This window comes from Hyperolius riggenbachi, chromosome 4, assembly GCF_040937935.1.
Source record: "Hyperolius riggenbachi isolate aHypRig1 chromosome 4, aHypRig1.pri, whole genome shotgun sequence".
NCBI lineage: Eukaryota > Metazoa > Chordata > Amphibia > Anura > Hyperoliidae > Hyperolius > Hyperolius riggenbachi.
Genome location: NC_090649.1, coordinates 197,046,389 through 197,063,385, shown reverse-complemented (window position 1 = coordinate 197,063,385; position 16,997 = coordinate 197,046,389). Strand labels below are relative to the sequence as shown.

Here is a 16,997-nt window from a genome sequence, read left to right as displayed (position 1 = left end):
GCATAGGCCTTCTGGTATGTTCCTAGTTTGGTCCACAGCAGTGAGTGACACAGAAGCCAAGGCAGCATTGGGTCACAGCAGGCAGCACTTACAATTCTTTGCTGTCAGTGGGGTTAGCTGCCTCATAGCCTAATAGGTGCCCAAAGGGGCGTGGCTTGAACCCAAGGGGCGGGGTCTAATGGCCGCTCAGGGGCGGAGCCTAATAGCCGTGAGGGGGCGGAGCCTAATAGCTGCAGATCATCAGCACGGGGAATCCCTGTGATTCCAGCATGGGGAGTCTGTTCTCTGCTCTCCTGAAGCCCTCTGATGATCTTTCTGCAGTGCATCTCTCTGCCCAGCTGGTCTTCCTGTATGTCGGGTGAACTCACCATGTGACATACAGGAAGACCGAGGCAGAGAGATACAGAGCAGGTGGATCAGAGGGCTGCAGGAGAGCAGAGCAGAGAGGCTCCCGTGCTGGAATCAGGGGAGTTGTTACACACGCTGCGCTGACAATCTGCAGGTCTGCAATGTATACAATGCCAGCACAGCTGGGGGGCAGCAGCAGAGACGGGAGGAGAGCATTTACTATCACAGGTGGGGCAAATGTGGCAGAGCCACTGATCGGGCCCCAGACTGTGCTGTGTCAGTGACGTCACCCCTGCCCAGCTGACACCCCGGTGCGGCCGCACTTACCGCAACCCCCTCACAAGCTTGTGGCCACACTAACGCCTCATGTCTCCCCTGCTGCATCTCAGCCCCTGGTCACCTCTCCTCCGCACCCACGTCAGGCTCAAGGCACAGGGACTCAGGAGGCATGCTGGCTATTGTAGCCAGACTGGAACCCCGAACTTCCGGCTGATGGGGGCGGAGTTTAAGGCCACACGCAGGCAGTTTAGAAACTGCACTGTGCCTATGGCTGTCAGGGAAGCCAGAAAGGGGTGGCCTTAGGGGAGGGGCAGAGCGTGCTTGCTCTGTCTCTATTGGCCAGCGGGAGGAGAAGGGGCGAGTGAAGGCTGTGCAGGACGCTGGGAGCCGGAGCAGCGAGCCCTGCAGCGTGGACAAGCCTCAGCCTGCAAAATGGGGAGATTAATGAAGGTGGCCACCGCCTAGTGACAGACATGCCGCCCCAAGCGGCTGCCTGTAGTGCCTGTGCCTCCAGGCGCCCCTGAATGAATGATTCTGTGAGTGACTGGGAGAAGGTGCTGTGGTCTAATGAGACCAAAATAGAGCTCTTTGGCATTAACTCAACTCGCTGTGTTTGGAGGAAGAAAAATGCTGCCTATGACCCCCAAAACACCGTCCCCACCGTCAAGCATGGGGGTGGAAACATTTTGCTTTGGGGGTGTTTTTCTGCTAAGGGCACAGGACAACTTAATCGCATTAACGGGAAAATGGACGGAGCCATGTATCGTGAAATCCTTAACGACAACCTCCTTCCCTCTGCCAGGAAACTGAAAATGGGTCGTGGATGGGTGTTCCAGCACGATAATGACCCAAAACATACAGCAAAGGCAACAAAGGAGTGGCTCAAGAAGAAGCACATTAAGGTCATGGAGTGGCCTAGTCAGTCTCCGGACCTTAATCCAATAGAAAACCTATGGAGGGAGCTCAAGCTCAGAGTTGCACAGAGACAGCCTCGAAACCTTAGGGATTTAGAGATGATCTGCAAAGAGGAGTGGACCAACATTCCTCCTAAAATGTGTGCAAACTTGGTCATCAATTACAAGAAGCGTTTGACCTCTGTGCTTGCAAACAAGGGTTTTTCCACTAAGTATTAAGTCTTTTATTGTTAGAGGGTTAAAAACTTATTTCACTCAATGAAATGCAAATCAGTTGCTATCTTTTATTTAAGGTTATTTTTTCGATTTTCCTTTTGATGTGCTATCTGCCACTGTTAAAATAAACCTACCATTGAAATGATACTGTTCTGAGACTTTTCATTTCTTTGTCATTGGACAAACTTACAAAATCAGTAAGGGGTCAAATGATTATTTCCTCCACTGTATACAAAGATGCAGGCCACCCCCTACCGGTTTACAAACTATTCTGACAGTTGGACTGAGCAACTGCCATTCACTATTTGCTTTTAAAAATAAGGCACACCCTCAGAATCCCTCATGAGTAGATGGTCTAATCCAAAACCTATGTTCTTTCAGATTTCTACTACCGGCTGTAACTGACTGCAACATAGGGGAAAAGTAATTTATAGCACAATTTACTCTGGAAGAAATGTACTTTTTTATATGTATTTTAAATGTAAATCTTAAAAAAACTAAAAATGCACCCAGAGAGTTCAGATGCACATCAAAGTCCAAATTCCAAATGAAGTATACGGTTATGGTACTGTAAATTCAAACATAATTTATCACAGATTACTATATATACTCCCGCTAGTATTGGGACGGTAGAGCCCAGTAAGCATATAGCGGCAATTAATAGTTTTGGTACCTTCTGTGAGGTTTTTTTTTTTCTATCACTTCTTTTGTCACAATACAATTTGGATCACCCAGAATGCTCTGCAGAAAATCAGCAGCAAGTGTTTTTATGTAGGTCTAATCATAAAGAATCAATTTCAATTTCTGGTAAGGATTGATTGTCAGGAGAGTACGCTGCCTTGTGTGCAGCCGAGTCTGCCACACTGAATTTGAATCGAGATGGGAGATTAGAGTACAATGAAGTAGAATTAACTCTGGAAAACTCAGAACAAACCTGTCCCGTTTGGCAGACCGTATTGAATATGCATATTCCCATCAATATTCAATGAAAGAGAAACAATTAGGCAGAGAGAGGCAATGAATAAGATTAATGCTGTCCCCGGCCTCCACTTTATTAGCGCTACACTGTAAAATTATATATTCCATAATGGTCCTCTATACCTTTAAACTCAATTAACTCCCTTATGTTCCCCCAAAGGAAATCCGCCATCCATTTTTTATAGATCATTAGCCATAGCAAAGTTTACCAGCATCTGCACAAACGTCATTGTGTCAATTTTCAAGTAGTGTATCACGGAAACCAATTTCTTTGTGCCTGACACCCGAGGAACTGTCATTGATAAAAGTGCTTAATATTTGCAAAGGGATTTGCAGCGTGCATGAAGATGTCACAGGAATATTCATAGCAAGCAATATCCTATTCAGCCAAGCTTGGGGATCCGCCATCCCTGTGTGATAAGAATCTAGGCGGCGTTATTTTCTCCTAACAGCTTTTTGTATTGGCCGGTGCTGTCTGCAGCAACTACTGTGTATTTTATGCATGTGATTGTTTTATAGAATAGCCTATTTTGTCTTGTGCCTATTCCCTTGACATTTAGGATTCTGTTGAAAAAGAAACTCATGTTTTATAATCTTGTACTATTGACTTGCAGGCATAGATTCAGTCGTTAATAAGAAAGACGTGTATAATTTGATATTTTGCTTCTGACAGGTTATGGTATGAATGCGTTTTTTCATCTACACATCACAGGAAAATTTGCATTGCAGATGTCACACAGTGAAGTTTATATGACTGATTGACATGGAATGTAAATCTCTCCCTTGTGATGTAAGCAGGAAAGTTGGGATATGGTTAGAATCCTTTTGGTCTAAGAAACCTCAAAATTAGAACAGAACCAAGATCCACTAAGTGTACAATGAATGGTATTCAGAGATGACATAAACGAATGGATAATCACAAAAGGGGGTCCATGCTTCAAGTGACTGTGATAAGCATGTCCAGTTATCAACCCATCTCCACTTGTGCATCTAGATTTCTCAGATTGGTTGCACTCCAGCAGGATGAGGGATTGATGTACATTTTCCAAATTTTGGATACACGGATTATACTAAAATATGGAGCGAGACACCTAAAAAATAAATAAATGAAGAATAGTTTGAAGGTTTTGTGGGCATGCTGACTTCTTCGGGAACAGTGCCTATTGGCTATGTTTAGAGCATAAAAGACCCTCACAGGTTCCTAATATAGCCAATAGACACGGTTTCTGAGGAAGTGGGTATGTATGCCTACAAAATGTGTTGTTGGTTTGATAAACCTTTGAACTATTGATTGGTCAATTACAAGGGAAGTACGTTTTCACAATCCCATCTGCATCATCTCTCTCCTTTTTTTGGGGGGTGGGAGGGTGCAATTTGCTTCAATGACTTAGTATAAGCTTTGATATGGCTTGCAATTTTTTTGTTATCAAAAAGTAGCTTTATAAGTTAAATACGTACAATGAATGACAATATGAGTTTTCATGTTCTCTTATTTCCTTTATTGTGGTGTGCTGATGTTTAAAGGGAACCTGAAGTGAGGAAAATATGGATGCTCTCATGTTGAAATATCTGTTAGTTATTTGCTTGACTGCTATGCAGATCTTTTTACTTCACGTGCCTGAGCCCTTGTTCAATTGACTCTTTATCCTAAGTTTTCTCATAGGAGATATTTTTTCATCTTTTTTATTGATAAGGTGTGAGAATATCACCTAGGAGAAAACTTGAAACGTGAATTGAATAAGAGGGCAGGTAGTTGAGTCAGAGTGAGTCTAAATATGTGGTTGGAACACTCCTTAGTCGGTTGTTCAAAGGAATTTAGCCAGGACACCCTTCATATTTCTTACACTTCCTGCATCTTTTATTCAAGTTTGAAATCATACTAGAATGGCTTTTTGGCTCCATGAATTTAGTCTGTTGAAAAGTTCACTTTTTCCCCTTTTTTATACATTTTAATAGCACCGTATTTACATTAAAAAAAAAAAAAACACCGTCCTAGTAGTGAAAAATATTAGTTTGACATTCCATAGTTTAAAAGCTTAAATACATCAAACTGAATATAAATAATAGGTTACAATAGCTCTTCAAATGATTTATAACTGATAGTAAGAAAGGAAGGAATACAATTGTTCTTTTCCTGTAACATAAGGCCTCATGTATAAGAATATGTTGTAGAGGAAACATGTATTTGTTTCTCACTACAGCCAGTCAGGTTCCTAGTGAACCAGCACTTGTTGCCATGGGCAAAACATGAGGAACAATCTTAAGAATAGTTTTTGTACATAAGATTCATTTAAAACTGTTACTACTAAACAAAGATTATACAAAGGAAGAAGAAGGAAGTTCATCTAGGCAAAGTTTTTAGAGGAAATGGCAGAGTTCTCACATATGCTACGGCCAAACACCCATATAAACACTCGATTACGGTTGTCCAGAATAATCATTGTTCATTATACCAGATTACAGTTTTTTGAATGATAATTGTACATGCTGCTCAGCTATAATAACCAATCAGCTGTTCTATGGAGGTAGGAGAATAGTGGCAGCCTAGTGCTCCTCACCAAATAGCAGCACTCATGTCTTCTTATTCATTTAGCAATTTGATATGGATGATTATTAAATGACACTGTGTGACACCTGAACCGATTCTTGATTTTTACCTGAGCCAGTTGCCATTGATGATCTTGCTTAAAGGCAAATCAAAGTGGGGAGGGATATGGAGGCTGAAATATTTTTAATTTACTTTAACCACTTCAGCCAGCGAGTTGTTTTTACCTTGTAGAAGAGAGGAATTTTTACATTTCAGTGCTTCTACCTTTAATTCACCAATAACTTTATCACTATCTATACTTTGTTTTTTCACCACCAATTAGGGTTTCTTTGGGTGGTACATTATGCGAAGTATTATTTTAATTGAAATGCTTTTTAATGGAAGGAAAAAAATGAAAAAAATCATTATTTCTCAGTTTTCTGTCATTATAGTTTTAAATTAAAACATACATCTGTGGATACAAGCCACACATTTTATTTGCCCATTTGTCCCGCTTCCCTAGTACAATATATGGTGACAATATTTTATTTGAAAATCAAGGTGCATTTTTGTTTTTCATTTTTACATCCATCACTATTTTCAAGCACATAATTTAATAATACTGTGACATACATATTATACAATTTTAGTCCCTAATTTCTGAAGGTGTAATTTTGGCCACAAGATGTCCTCGCACATTATTTTCTATTGCGTACTTAAAGTACGCTAAATACGAAGGAATGCGTGGCTTTGTTATTTCGGAAGTGACGCAGGCATCTCATCTCATTGATGCCGGCAATCACAGGAACCTAGAGGGGAGATTAATTCATTATTCTAATGATCGGCGGTGGGAACGAGCAAGCAGGAGGCAGCGCGGTGGCACCATTTGAGAATGATCACTGTTTTTAAACAGAAACAGTGATCATTCTCACAAGACAAGCACAAATTGGCTCAGGGGACTTGTGTCCCCTGCCACCAATCCCCCATGTCACTGGAACCATCGCAGGCTTCCGCCCACACGATCGCGCGTGAAGCCCCACAAACTGCACGAATGTGAGTCTCGCCTCCCTGTGGCTGCAGCAACACCAGCCGTGGACGTGAGACTCATGTCTGTGCGGCTTAGCCACTTCACAACTGAGGGGTTTTACCCCTTCAGCATACCTGCAATTTTCACCTTTCAGCTCTCCTCCCATTCATTTGGCAATAACTTTATCTCTACTTATCACAATGAAATGAACTTTATCTTGTTTTTTTCGTCACTAATTACTTTTTTTTGTGTGTGGTAAATTATGCCCTGATTTTTTTTTTTATTCTAAATGTTTTTTTAATGGGAAAATAAGAAAAAAATGGAAAATAAAATCCTTATTTTTCCGTTTTCAGCCATTATAGTTTTTAAATAATAAATGCTACCATCATTAAAAGCCACATAATTTATTTGCCCATTTGTACAGGTTATTATACCGTTTAAATGATGTCACAATGTCTGGCAGAAATATTTTATTTGGAAATAAAGATGCATTTTTTTTCAGTTTTGCGTCAATCACTAATAACAAGCCCATCATTTATAAAGTAACAGTAATATACCCTCTTGACATACATATTAAAGTTCAGTCCCTAAGAAAATGTATGTTTTTTTTTAATTGTAATTTTTTTTTTTTTAACAAAAAACAAATGTTGATAACTATTGGGGAGTGTGGGAGGTAAGGGTTTAAATTTAAATGTAAAAATAGGTCTTTGCATTTTAAAAAAAATGTAGATGTAGTTTTACTATTTGGCCACAAGATGGCCTCGGTCATATTTTTTTTTAATGGGTCCTGTAAGCGAAATATGTATGCTTACAGGAAGTGTACAGTGGATAGGAAACTTTTACTTATCAGAATGATTGCGCAGCTTCTCATAGAACCCGGCGATCATTGCTACGGGGACTTAGATTAATGAATGTGAATTGCTTACCCATTCATTGATCTCCTGGCAAGCAGACAGCAACATGAACGAGCGCACAAGTGAGCGGGACCGCGGATAGCGGTGGTGGCAGCGGGGGTATGTATAGTTACTCCCCTGGGCGTTTAAATGAAGTCTAAAGGGGAGTAGATATACTGTACAGAAGCTGTGAAGTGGTTAAAAGTTGTAAAATTATATAAGTCATACAAAAAGAAAGTGGTTGATCAGCACCAACCACACAATATATAGTGTGCTAGGACCTTTCCTGACGTTATGCAAAGAAAAGACTCAAAAAATGGAAAAAATAGTCCAATTGACAGCACCACTATTTATATCAACAATATTTTATTTAGTAATGCCACAAGAATTGAATAACCGTAAACAAAAACGATTACAAATTAGGTATGCAATCACCTGCTGGTATCATAAACATATAATATCAATAGAATAAATGATCATTATGGTGCATTAACCACCCTGGCGTTCTGATTAAATCGCCAGGGTGGCTGCGGGAGGGTTTTTTTTAAATAAAAAAAAAACTATTTCATGCAGCCAACTGAAAGTTGGCTGCATGAAAGCCCACTAGAGGGCGCTCCGGAGGCGTTCTTCCGATCGCCTCCGGCGCCCAGAATAAACAAGGAAGGCCGCAATGAGCGGCCTTCCTTGTTTTGCTTAGATCGTCGCCATAGCGACGAGCGGAGTGACGTCATCGACGTCAGCCGACGTCCTGACGTCAGCCGCCTCCGATCCAGCCCTTAGCGCTGGCCGGAACTTTTTGTTCCGGCTACGCTGGGCTCAGGCGGCTGGGGGGACCCTCTTTCGCCGCTGCTCGCGGCGGATCGCCGCAGAGCGGCGGCGATCAGGCAGCACACGCGGCTGGCAAAGTGCCGGCTGCGTGTGCTGCTTTTTATTTTACGAAAATCGGCCCAGCAGGGCCTGAGCGGCAGCCTCTGGCGGTGTTGGACGAGCTGAGCTCGTCCAGACCGCTCAGCAGGTTAAACACAGCGATCCTGATTTCAAAAAAATATATACTGGGTTTCAGTATGCACAATAAATTAATAGTGCAACCAATTTTAAATAATAGTACCGGAATGAGTGAGTTAAAGTTCTTTCTTATGCATAAGTTATAATTAGAAGTGCATGTAATTCTATTTGACAAGTGCTGCTAGTGTATAACTTGGTGTGCAAAATTTGCCTGGATGCTGAACCAAACAGGAAGGAGGGAAGAGAAAGTGTGTTTAAAATGTTTTATTGCTACAGAAAGAGGGTCTGGACTTTTGGAGCATGGCACAGTTCAGATCATTTTAGAGCACGAGAGTTACGAGGGAAGAACTATCCAGGGAAAACACAAGATTCGAGGACCTATGCGGAGGGGAAGAGAAAATAAAGGGAGCTTTATCCCAGATTTATGCAATGTTAAATGGCCAGGAAGATCATACACAGGATATCAGTGAAAAGTGGCAGGCAAACCTGCAAAAAGAGTGCACAGATATACAATGGAAGAAAGCATTAATATGGGCGCACAAGTCCTTCATCTCGGCAAGAATACAAAAGTCTGGCTTTAAAATTTTAACCAGATGGTATTATAGACCAGAAAAGCTAGGGAAGATATATCAGGGGGTAGACAAGAGTTGTTGGAGATGTAGAAGAGATACTGGCACAATGAAACATATATATTTTGGGACTGCTGTGAAATTAGACCTTTTTGGGAGGAAGTGAGGAAAGTGATGAATGAAATAACAGAGAATGAGCAACCGGATGACCCAGGTTTCTTTCTTCTACATATTAAAGAGACTCCGTAACAAAAATTGCATCCTGTTTTTTATCATCCTACAAGTTCAAAAAGCTATTCTAATATGTTCTGGCTTACTGCAGCAGTTTCTGCTATCACTGTCTCTGTAATAAATCAATGTATCTTTCCCCTGTCAGACTTGTCGGCCTGCGTCTGGAAGGCTGCCAAGTTCTTCAGTGTTGTGGTTCTGCTATGAACTCCCCCTTCCAGGCCCCTCTATGCACACTGCCTGTGTGTTATTTAGGATTAGAGCAGCTTCTCTCTTCTCTCTTATCTTTTACAAGCTGGATAAATCATGCTCTGAGCTGGCTGGGCTTTCACATACTGAAGAATTACAGACAAGGGCAAAGCTGTTTGCAGGAAGAAACAAGCAGCCTGAAACTTCAGTGCATGAGAACAGGGGGAAAGAAACACACAAATGATCTCTTGAGATTCAAAAGGAAGGCTGTATACAGCCTGCTTGTGTATGGATGTATTTTCTATGTGTGGACATACTGTACATCAACCTACTTCCTGTTTTGGTGGCCATTTTGTTTGTTTATAAACAAACTTTTTAAAACTGTTTTTAACCACTTTTAATGCGGCGAGGAGCGGCGAAATTGTGACAGAGGGTAATAGGAGATGTCCCCTAACGCACTGGTATGTTTACTTTTGTGCGATTTTAACAATACAGATTCTCTTTAATAATTGGAGTATAGGGGGGTATAAGAGATCTATAATTCGTCACCTAATAAACGGTGCAAGAGTACTGATAGGGAGGCATTGAAAGTTAACAGGTCCTCCCACTGTTGCGGAGTGGCTTGGGGAGATTTCACATATATATATAAGATGGAGCAATTAACCCACTCTTTACACGGAACAGAAGATCAGGGGGAGAAGATCTGGGAGAAATGGTCCAGATATACCAGAACAAAAAGATATAGGGAGGTTCTCTGAGGAGAAGCTTAATGTGTTGAGGCCGGGGCATGTGGGGACAGCTGAGTTGCCCAGTCCTTCCCCTCCTCTCCCCTGTGTGGCACCAACAGCTGTGAATGAGAATAATGAATTGGTATGACTGCGGAGTGTAAGGGCCTGTACACACTGCTGCGCTTTTAAAATCGCATGCGTTTTTTAATCGCAAGGTCTTTTGAAAAATCATGAAAATCGTGAAGACCTGAACACACTGGTGCGATGCCATTTTTCTATTTTCATAAAGGCTTTGTGATTTCAAAATCACATGCGATTTTAAAAGCGCAGCAGTGTGTACAGGCCCAATGGAGATGGATGACTGAGTGGACTGTACAGATGCCTTTCTTTGGTTTCCCCCCTCTTCCCTTGTCCTTTTATTTTTTTTTTTATCTCTCCGCCTGTATATAGGCGGTGGAAACATAAGGAGATTTTTTTTTTAATAAAATAACATTTGGGAATCAATTAGACATTGAAGTATAACTGTGAGTGGGCAATTTAGACATATGGCCTACATAGGAAGGAGTCCGTGGGATGGGGGGGGGGTAGGTATGTATATGTAGATGTATATGTATGTACAGTTTTGTATGATTGATATTTATTAGATGGAGACAAATAGATTTGATGAAACATGAGATGTATATGTAATAGGATAATTGTAAGTTTTAAGAGAAAATTATAATAAATAAAGAATAAGAAAAAAATAAAAATTGTTAATGAAAAAGAAAAAAAAATGCAAATCACTAAAAGCTAAACTGTATTGATGGTGGGACTACATGTCCCAGGATGGAACAGCAGCATGTGTACAAGTGACAGCCCACAGAAGCGGGCCAATTGCACTGACAATATAGGTGACGCAAGTGTACTTAGCCTGAATAAGGTATTGCTGGTGGAGTCTAGAGCTATTTGTCACACTGTGTTTCAGGAAAATGGAGAGATTTAGACCACCTGGCAGTCCAACATGATGCGGCCACCATGTCACTTTTTTAACAGTCTCCATGCGGGTGCTTGTGGCTTCATAAGCCAGTGTATAAATGGAATGGACTGTATGACATCGGACATGCAGAGCAGGGACAAGGTCCTCCAGCACCCAAGGCTGAGACAGCAAAGTGCGCCCCTCCATCCCTTCCACCCCAGCTGTCACACACTGATTGCTACTAGACTAAGAGGGCCACAGGGCCCACAACCTCCCCAAAACCTTAATATCTAGTTTTCTGGCTTGCAGTCACTGCTATGTATCCCCTTTTCTTGTTTCTTTCTGCTTCATACACAATTAGGAATGACAGCTGAATGAATTGTGCACGCCCTCCTACACTGCGCCCTGAGGCTGGAGCCTCTCCAGCCTATGCCTCGGCCCGGCCCTGCGGACATGGAAGGAGAAGCTTTTATTTATAAACATGGCATATCAATAGAGAGAGAGACAAGAGAGTAATACACAGTATGGGGAAAGAACTAAAAAATTGGAAACAATTAAATGCAAGAATATTGAATGCAAAAATATCCATATTCCACAGGGGAACAGACGACTGAACAGGAGGTCCGTAGTTAAGAAACATATGCTGTAGTGCAAGAATGACAATATACAGATCCAATAGAGAGTCCTATAGGTCATGCGATGTGCCCTGAAAGGCAAACAGTGATTAATATTAATTCCACGACCTCTGGCATAGAATGACAGTCATACAAGCAACATTTTGTAATAATATTACATAACACTTGAATATGCAAAGGACAATAGACAATGTGCATTAAAGTGGACCTGAACTCTTGCACAGGACAGAAGGAAAACCTAGAGAAATGCACCCCTGTATGTATTTAGAGAATTCAGCCTGTTTAATTCCCCCTCATTTGTGACTAATCACACGTTGTAATCTTATCTCTCCCCTGTGTCACATGACTGTCACGGCACATAAGGCAGATGAGCTCATGTGAAAGCACAGGCTGTTAACAACATGTCTGCTTTCATAAATCAGGAAGTAGAATTGGTGCAGATTTATTTTAGGATTTGCATCAGCTGTAATAAAGAAATCCTTTTTTTTTCTTTAAAGGTTATTATACTGTTGCGTATCTTGTAGAGCAGAGAGGACGTTCTGAGTTCAGGTCCGCTTTAAAGACAGTTTTGTGGAGCCCTGACATGAGTAATTTAAGAAATAACAAGAAATGTATAAACCCGAATAGGCAAGTTAAAATGAACTAGAGAGGGGGGAAAATAGTTCAATATCAACACTCCAATCACAAAGAAAAAGAGAAGAAAAAAGTAGAATCTCATCTTAACAAGCCAAAGTCCAACTCAAGGAACCCGGGAACATGTGGGTGGCTGACCATTCATCCCAGTTAGCATGCTAAATAGGCAGGCTATTATGGAAAGTATGGTGAACATCACTCTAACCTCCTCAAATATTTATTTACAAAAGGACAGAAGTTGTCTAGAGCTTCACATCCAATACAAAAACCTCTTTATTGATCCTCTTGATTAAAACATAGCAAGCGGTTTCCCTTTTGTAATATATATCCTTGCTCTATGGCTACTTATGTTCCATCTCATGTTTAAAGTGACATAGTTTAACAAGACAAGCCAGCTGTACTGAACTATTGTGGTGTGCATAAGTGTTTTTCCCCCTCCTACACAGAAATATTTACTTTTCAATGATACCAGTTGCCTGGCAGTTCTGCTGGCCTTTTTCTAATGCAGCCCACGTGTTTCAGAGATGCACTTGTGATGATTCCAGAACACATGCAAATCCCTCTAGCCGGACCAGCAAGGCTATAGGGATTTGCATGTGTACTTTTTATTTTTCCTCGCATGCCAATCGGATGGCAACCTATTGATTTCATAAGTCTACAAGTGCCGCCACAGGAGGCTTCAGAAGTTTTCGGGAGCTCGAGTGCTCCCGAAGATGGTTGGCTCCATACTGTTCCTGCGTGAGCTCATTCTCTCGCGCATGTGCAGCACGAAGTTGCCAGTTTTTGGAAGCACTCGGGCTCCCAAAGACTTTCGAAAACCTCCCCAGGTGGAAGATTTGTACTAAGTTGACGGTGCTGGAACGAGTGGACCATGAAAGGAACATGAAGGCACTATAGGACCCAGAGCCTTCCCTCTCCATAGGTATTTGTTTTTTGCTTCTTTCTTTTAAATTAGTTTCAGTATTTCTTTAAGGAATATCTAGCATCTGTACATAGCTTTAAGAATTCAATAGCAGGGAGACCTTTTCTTCCAAACACGAAGGTCGGAGATTTCAAACATGATTTATAGAAAATGTACAAACCAGACGAAAAATAACTACATACAATAAATACCAAAGAATAAATAAAACATATGGGAGGCAAGTCCATAATATAATGTGAACATCTTTGTTTATGTGCATCTAACGGAAAATAAATATATATGTATGTTTTATTCTGGTTTGCTTACAATTGCATTTTTATTTCTGCTGCCCTAGAATGTCCTTGGTGAATGGGTAATTTAAGAGGAAACTATAGTGTATTTTCATCAGTTCACATTGTGGGTTATTATTGTAACATTTACTTGAGCAAGATTTTCAATACCAATTTCACATTTTAACTTGCTTTCATGTTGTTGTTGTAGTCATATTTTATATATATATTTGTAAACGTCCCCCCTGGATACCCATACTTAAGGTTGTGTATTCATTAAAACCGCTGGATAGACTGAAGGATACATGCATTGTTTTCAAAAAGCAAGAAGAAACTGGTGGACTTGTATTTAAGGAGAACAGAGAAATGTAATCCTTTTATAGCACCGCTAGGCAGGAAGCGTTATGTAATGTAGATATGTTGTTTCTTTCTGTATACAAGCGTATATTAAATTATACATATTAAGAGGTTCCTTTTTTCATGTAAAAATTGTTGCATGTTAACGGTTTCCATTTAACTGACATTTACATGTATTTTCAAACTTGACCCTATAAAATGTCTTTCTCTATTTATTCAAATTTGCATAAAAGGTTGGCTTCTTACTAAGGTGGTGTGATGGCTTTAAGGAAAGGTGTCAAGTCCAGGTTGGTTGTACCAATAGAAAAGTACATGTAGGACATCTGTACAGGCGGACAAGGATCGAAGTATTGAGTGGCTAGGTAGACAACACAGGGGGTTAAGTGTATGGTGCGTCTAGCAGAAAAGCTCATTAACTTGTACTTTAAACCTAGCAATTTGGTAAAACTCGTTGCTATGGTTATGGAACACACAGCTGATGATTTGTTTATTTTATTCTCCCCAGCACCATCAGATCTGTGATAAGCTGTAGTGTTGCATCCAGTAGCTGTACCTTGGAAATCCCCTAATGTGTTACATGGCCTCTCATGCTGACAAGGTGCCAAAGTGGGAGTAAAATTACTATTCATGCTTACTGTCTTTCCACCACTGCTGCTCCAAACCTCCACCCCTCCATTTACTTGCCTTCTGAGCACCACTTGTCGTGTAACACACTGCTGAACATTCCCATAACCTCTACACCACTGCAGAAGTTAAACCCATAGTCACATGGGAAGATGGAGTGGACAGGATCACAGACCAGTGGTTGGAAGTATAATAGGTATGTCAAGTGGGGAAGCGACCCAGGAAGAGAAAGCAGATAAATGTACTATAGTGCAAGGGGAAGAGCTGCTGACTGATGAATTTCAAGTTAGAAAGGAGTAGAAGGCAAAGAGTGATCATTAGTAAGGGTGACTGAGGGAGTACAGAATGAAGCTTAGCAGATTTTGGAACCAATGCTGATGATGGACACCGTATACAGGATAGTGTAGATGGGGTGACAGAAACCTAGGTGTGCATTCAGGGAGATTTCTGAGTTGGAAAAAGTAAGTGCAGTCTCAAATGTTACAGAAAACATGTACTGTACCGTATATTCAGCCGCTTGCACCTCTGAAATCACCGATGGTTTAGCTGTGCTGTTTCTCTGAAAGCAACTCTGTCCTGTATTTTGTATGCCCAGGTGTTGTAATGTTCAGATCTGTGAACATCACATGCACATATTCGCAACTGCTTCCTTATTTCTTTTGCTCTCTATTATCTTTTATTATATTCTAATTTTCTAGTAACTTCCTGCATCAGAGTGATGTGCCTATCTGTGTCTCTCTAGTAATATTCTTTTCTCTATTCCTTCTGCCATTTCATCTTCCCCTGCCACGCCTCCCTTGTATTCCGTAGACACAGTCGAAGCCGTGTTTGACTTTATTCAGAGAAGTCGAAGAATGATTGTGGTCTTGAGTCCAGACTACCTAACAGATAAGAGTATTAGCATGTTGGAGTTCAAACTTGGCATTGTGTGTCAAAATGCCCTCTGCACCAGTCTCATCATAGTGGAATATAAGCCGCTCCATGGGACCCACCCCACCATTTCAAAACTCAAGGAGAGTGTTCCATTTGTGTGTTGGGAGGGGGAGAGCTCAAGGCGCAGCAGCTCAAAATTCTGGAAGGCTTTAAGATTGGCATTGCCCTTGCGCAGTCTGAATACAAGGTCAAGCTGGAACGAGAGTTGTTCTTCTCAGTCAGACATAAGTCTTGATCAAATTCACAAGAAGAAAAGACGTTTAAAAGGAACATCTCCTGTACAGTCTGCTAAAAGCAGTAGAAAAGAAAACAATGTGACGGTGGGTTCGGTTAAAGTGAAAAATGGACCCAAAGCTGGGAAGGCCTGCCAGTGCTGTGTAACATATTGTGACAGTGACAATAGACTTCGAAATAAATGCAGGGCGGGTGCTAAACCTAAATGGGAAACACACTTATGCAAACCCCTGTCATATGGAAATAAAATGCACTGGGTTCAAAACGGCACAGTGACCCAGCAGGCACCAGCACCACCGTCTGTAGCATCATTCAGCTTGCAGCAGTACACAGATTTATCCAACAACAACAGTGACTTTTACGTCCTATAATACTGAATGCCAATTACAGAATAGCTGTTCAAAAGCAAAAATGCCGGACTGTTTAACGTCTAAATGATGCATCAGAATCCCTGAGAGGTTCATTATGTAGCCCTCTAATTGTTAAAGAACTGGAGTACGATTGTGCACTACAACGCAAACTATATTGGATTCTCGCCAGATCTCCACATCATTTAATACAAAATAACAAACTATTAAGTTGAAATACTGAATAATGAGTGGCAAATTCAAGTTCTTGTGTGTGTATATTTGAATATTATGTTGAATTCCATTCGGGTATGGTTTTTCTGGAATCTAATTTATTGTTTTCAAACCAAACAATACATTTTTGTGCGTGAACTGTGGATGTGTTGTGTGTTTCCCTGCTGTCCGTTGCCAAGCACTGGTTCAGTTAATCTCTTCTGCCATCAAGTCACCGAAGAGACTTCTGTCTTCCTCCAACGCTACCCGATCTAATGTAAGATATAATAACATGGTAAATAAATCAGTGCACTCTTGCCAAGCCCTTAACAGGCGTTTGTAAGGAAAATAAATCTACTACAGTGGCATCTTATCAACGTAGATATATCGCAATCTGTCAACAAAATGAGTAAGTGTAATGGGCACTTTGGCTGACTGATTGCTTTGGGTCTATAATTTCATGATCACACTTGTTTTTGCTAATATAGGGTTTTTTTCCAGGCAATTTCGAAGAGTCTGGATTTTTCTTTTATTAAAAAAAAAAGTATGGCATGCATAGAATATATAGCGTGAAATATTTTTAAAGGAGATTTACAAATTTCTGTGTCTGGGCCAATAGGATCAAGGACTTGACAGTACCAGAGGTTCTATGCAAATGAGCGTATGCACTAATTAATGGAATAAGTAGTGCTATAGATGAATACCTGAGAACCTGACATTAGCTACGGCTTACTGTAAGAAACAGATTTCTAAATACATAAAGGACAAGTGAAGTGAAATGGAGGCTGCCATATTTATTTCCTTTTAACCTTCCTGGCGGTAAGCCCGAGCTGAGCTCGGGCTATGCCGCGCAGGAGGATTTCTCAGGCCCTGCTGGGCCGATTTGCTTCCTTTTTTTTGCAACACGCAGCTAGCACTTTGCTAGCTGCGTGTGCATTCCGATCGCCGCCGCTCCGTGCTGAATCGCCGCTGAT

At 41.1% G+C, this 16,997-nt stretch overlaps 1 protein-coding gene across 10 annotated transcripts in view; it reads left to right on the top strand.

The window, feature by feature from the left end:
• The window catches only part of IL1RAP (interleukin 1 receptor accessory protein), a 337,672-nt gene extending 321,276 nt beyond the window's left edge, over positions 1 to 16,396 (top strand). For all 10 annotated transcript variants that reach the window (XM_068281196.1, XM_068281203.1, XM_068281194.1 and 7 more), the window contains one exon: positions 15,107 to 16,396. In XM_068281196.1, the coding sequence (XP_068137297.1) occupies positions 15,107 to 15,834 (728 nt within the window). In that variant the 3' untranslated portion in view covers positions 15,835 to 16,396. The remainder of the gene's footprint in view (positions 1 to 15,106) is intronic.
• The last annotated feature ends 601 nt before the right edge of the window (positions 16,397 to 16,997 follow it).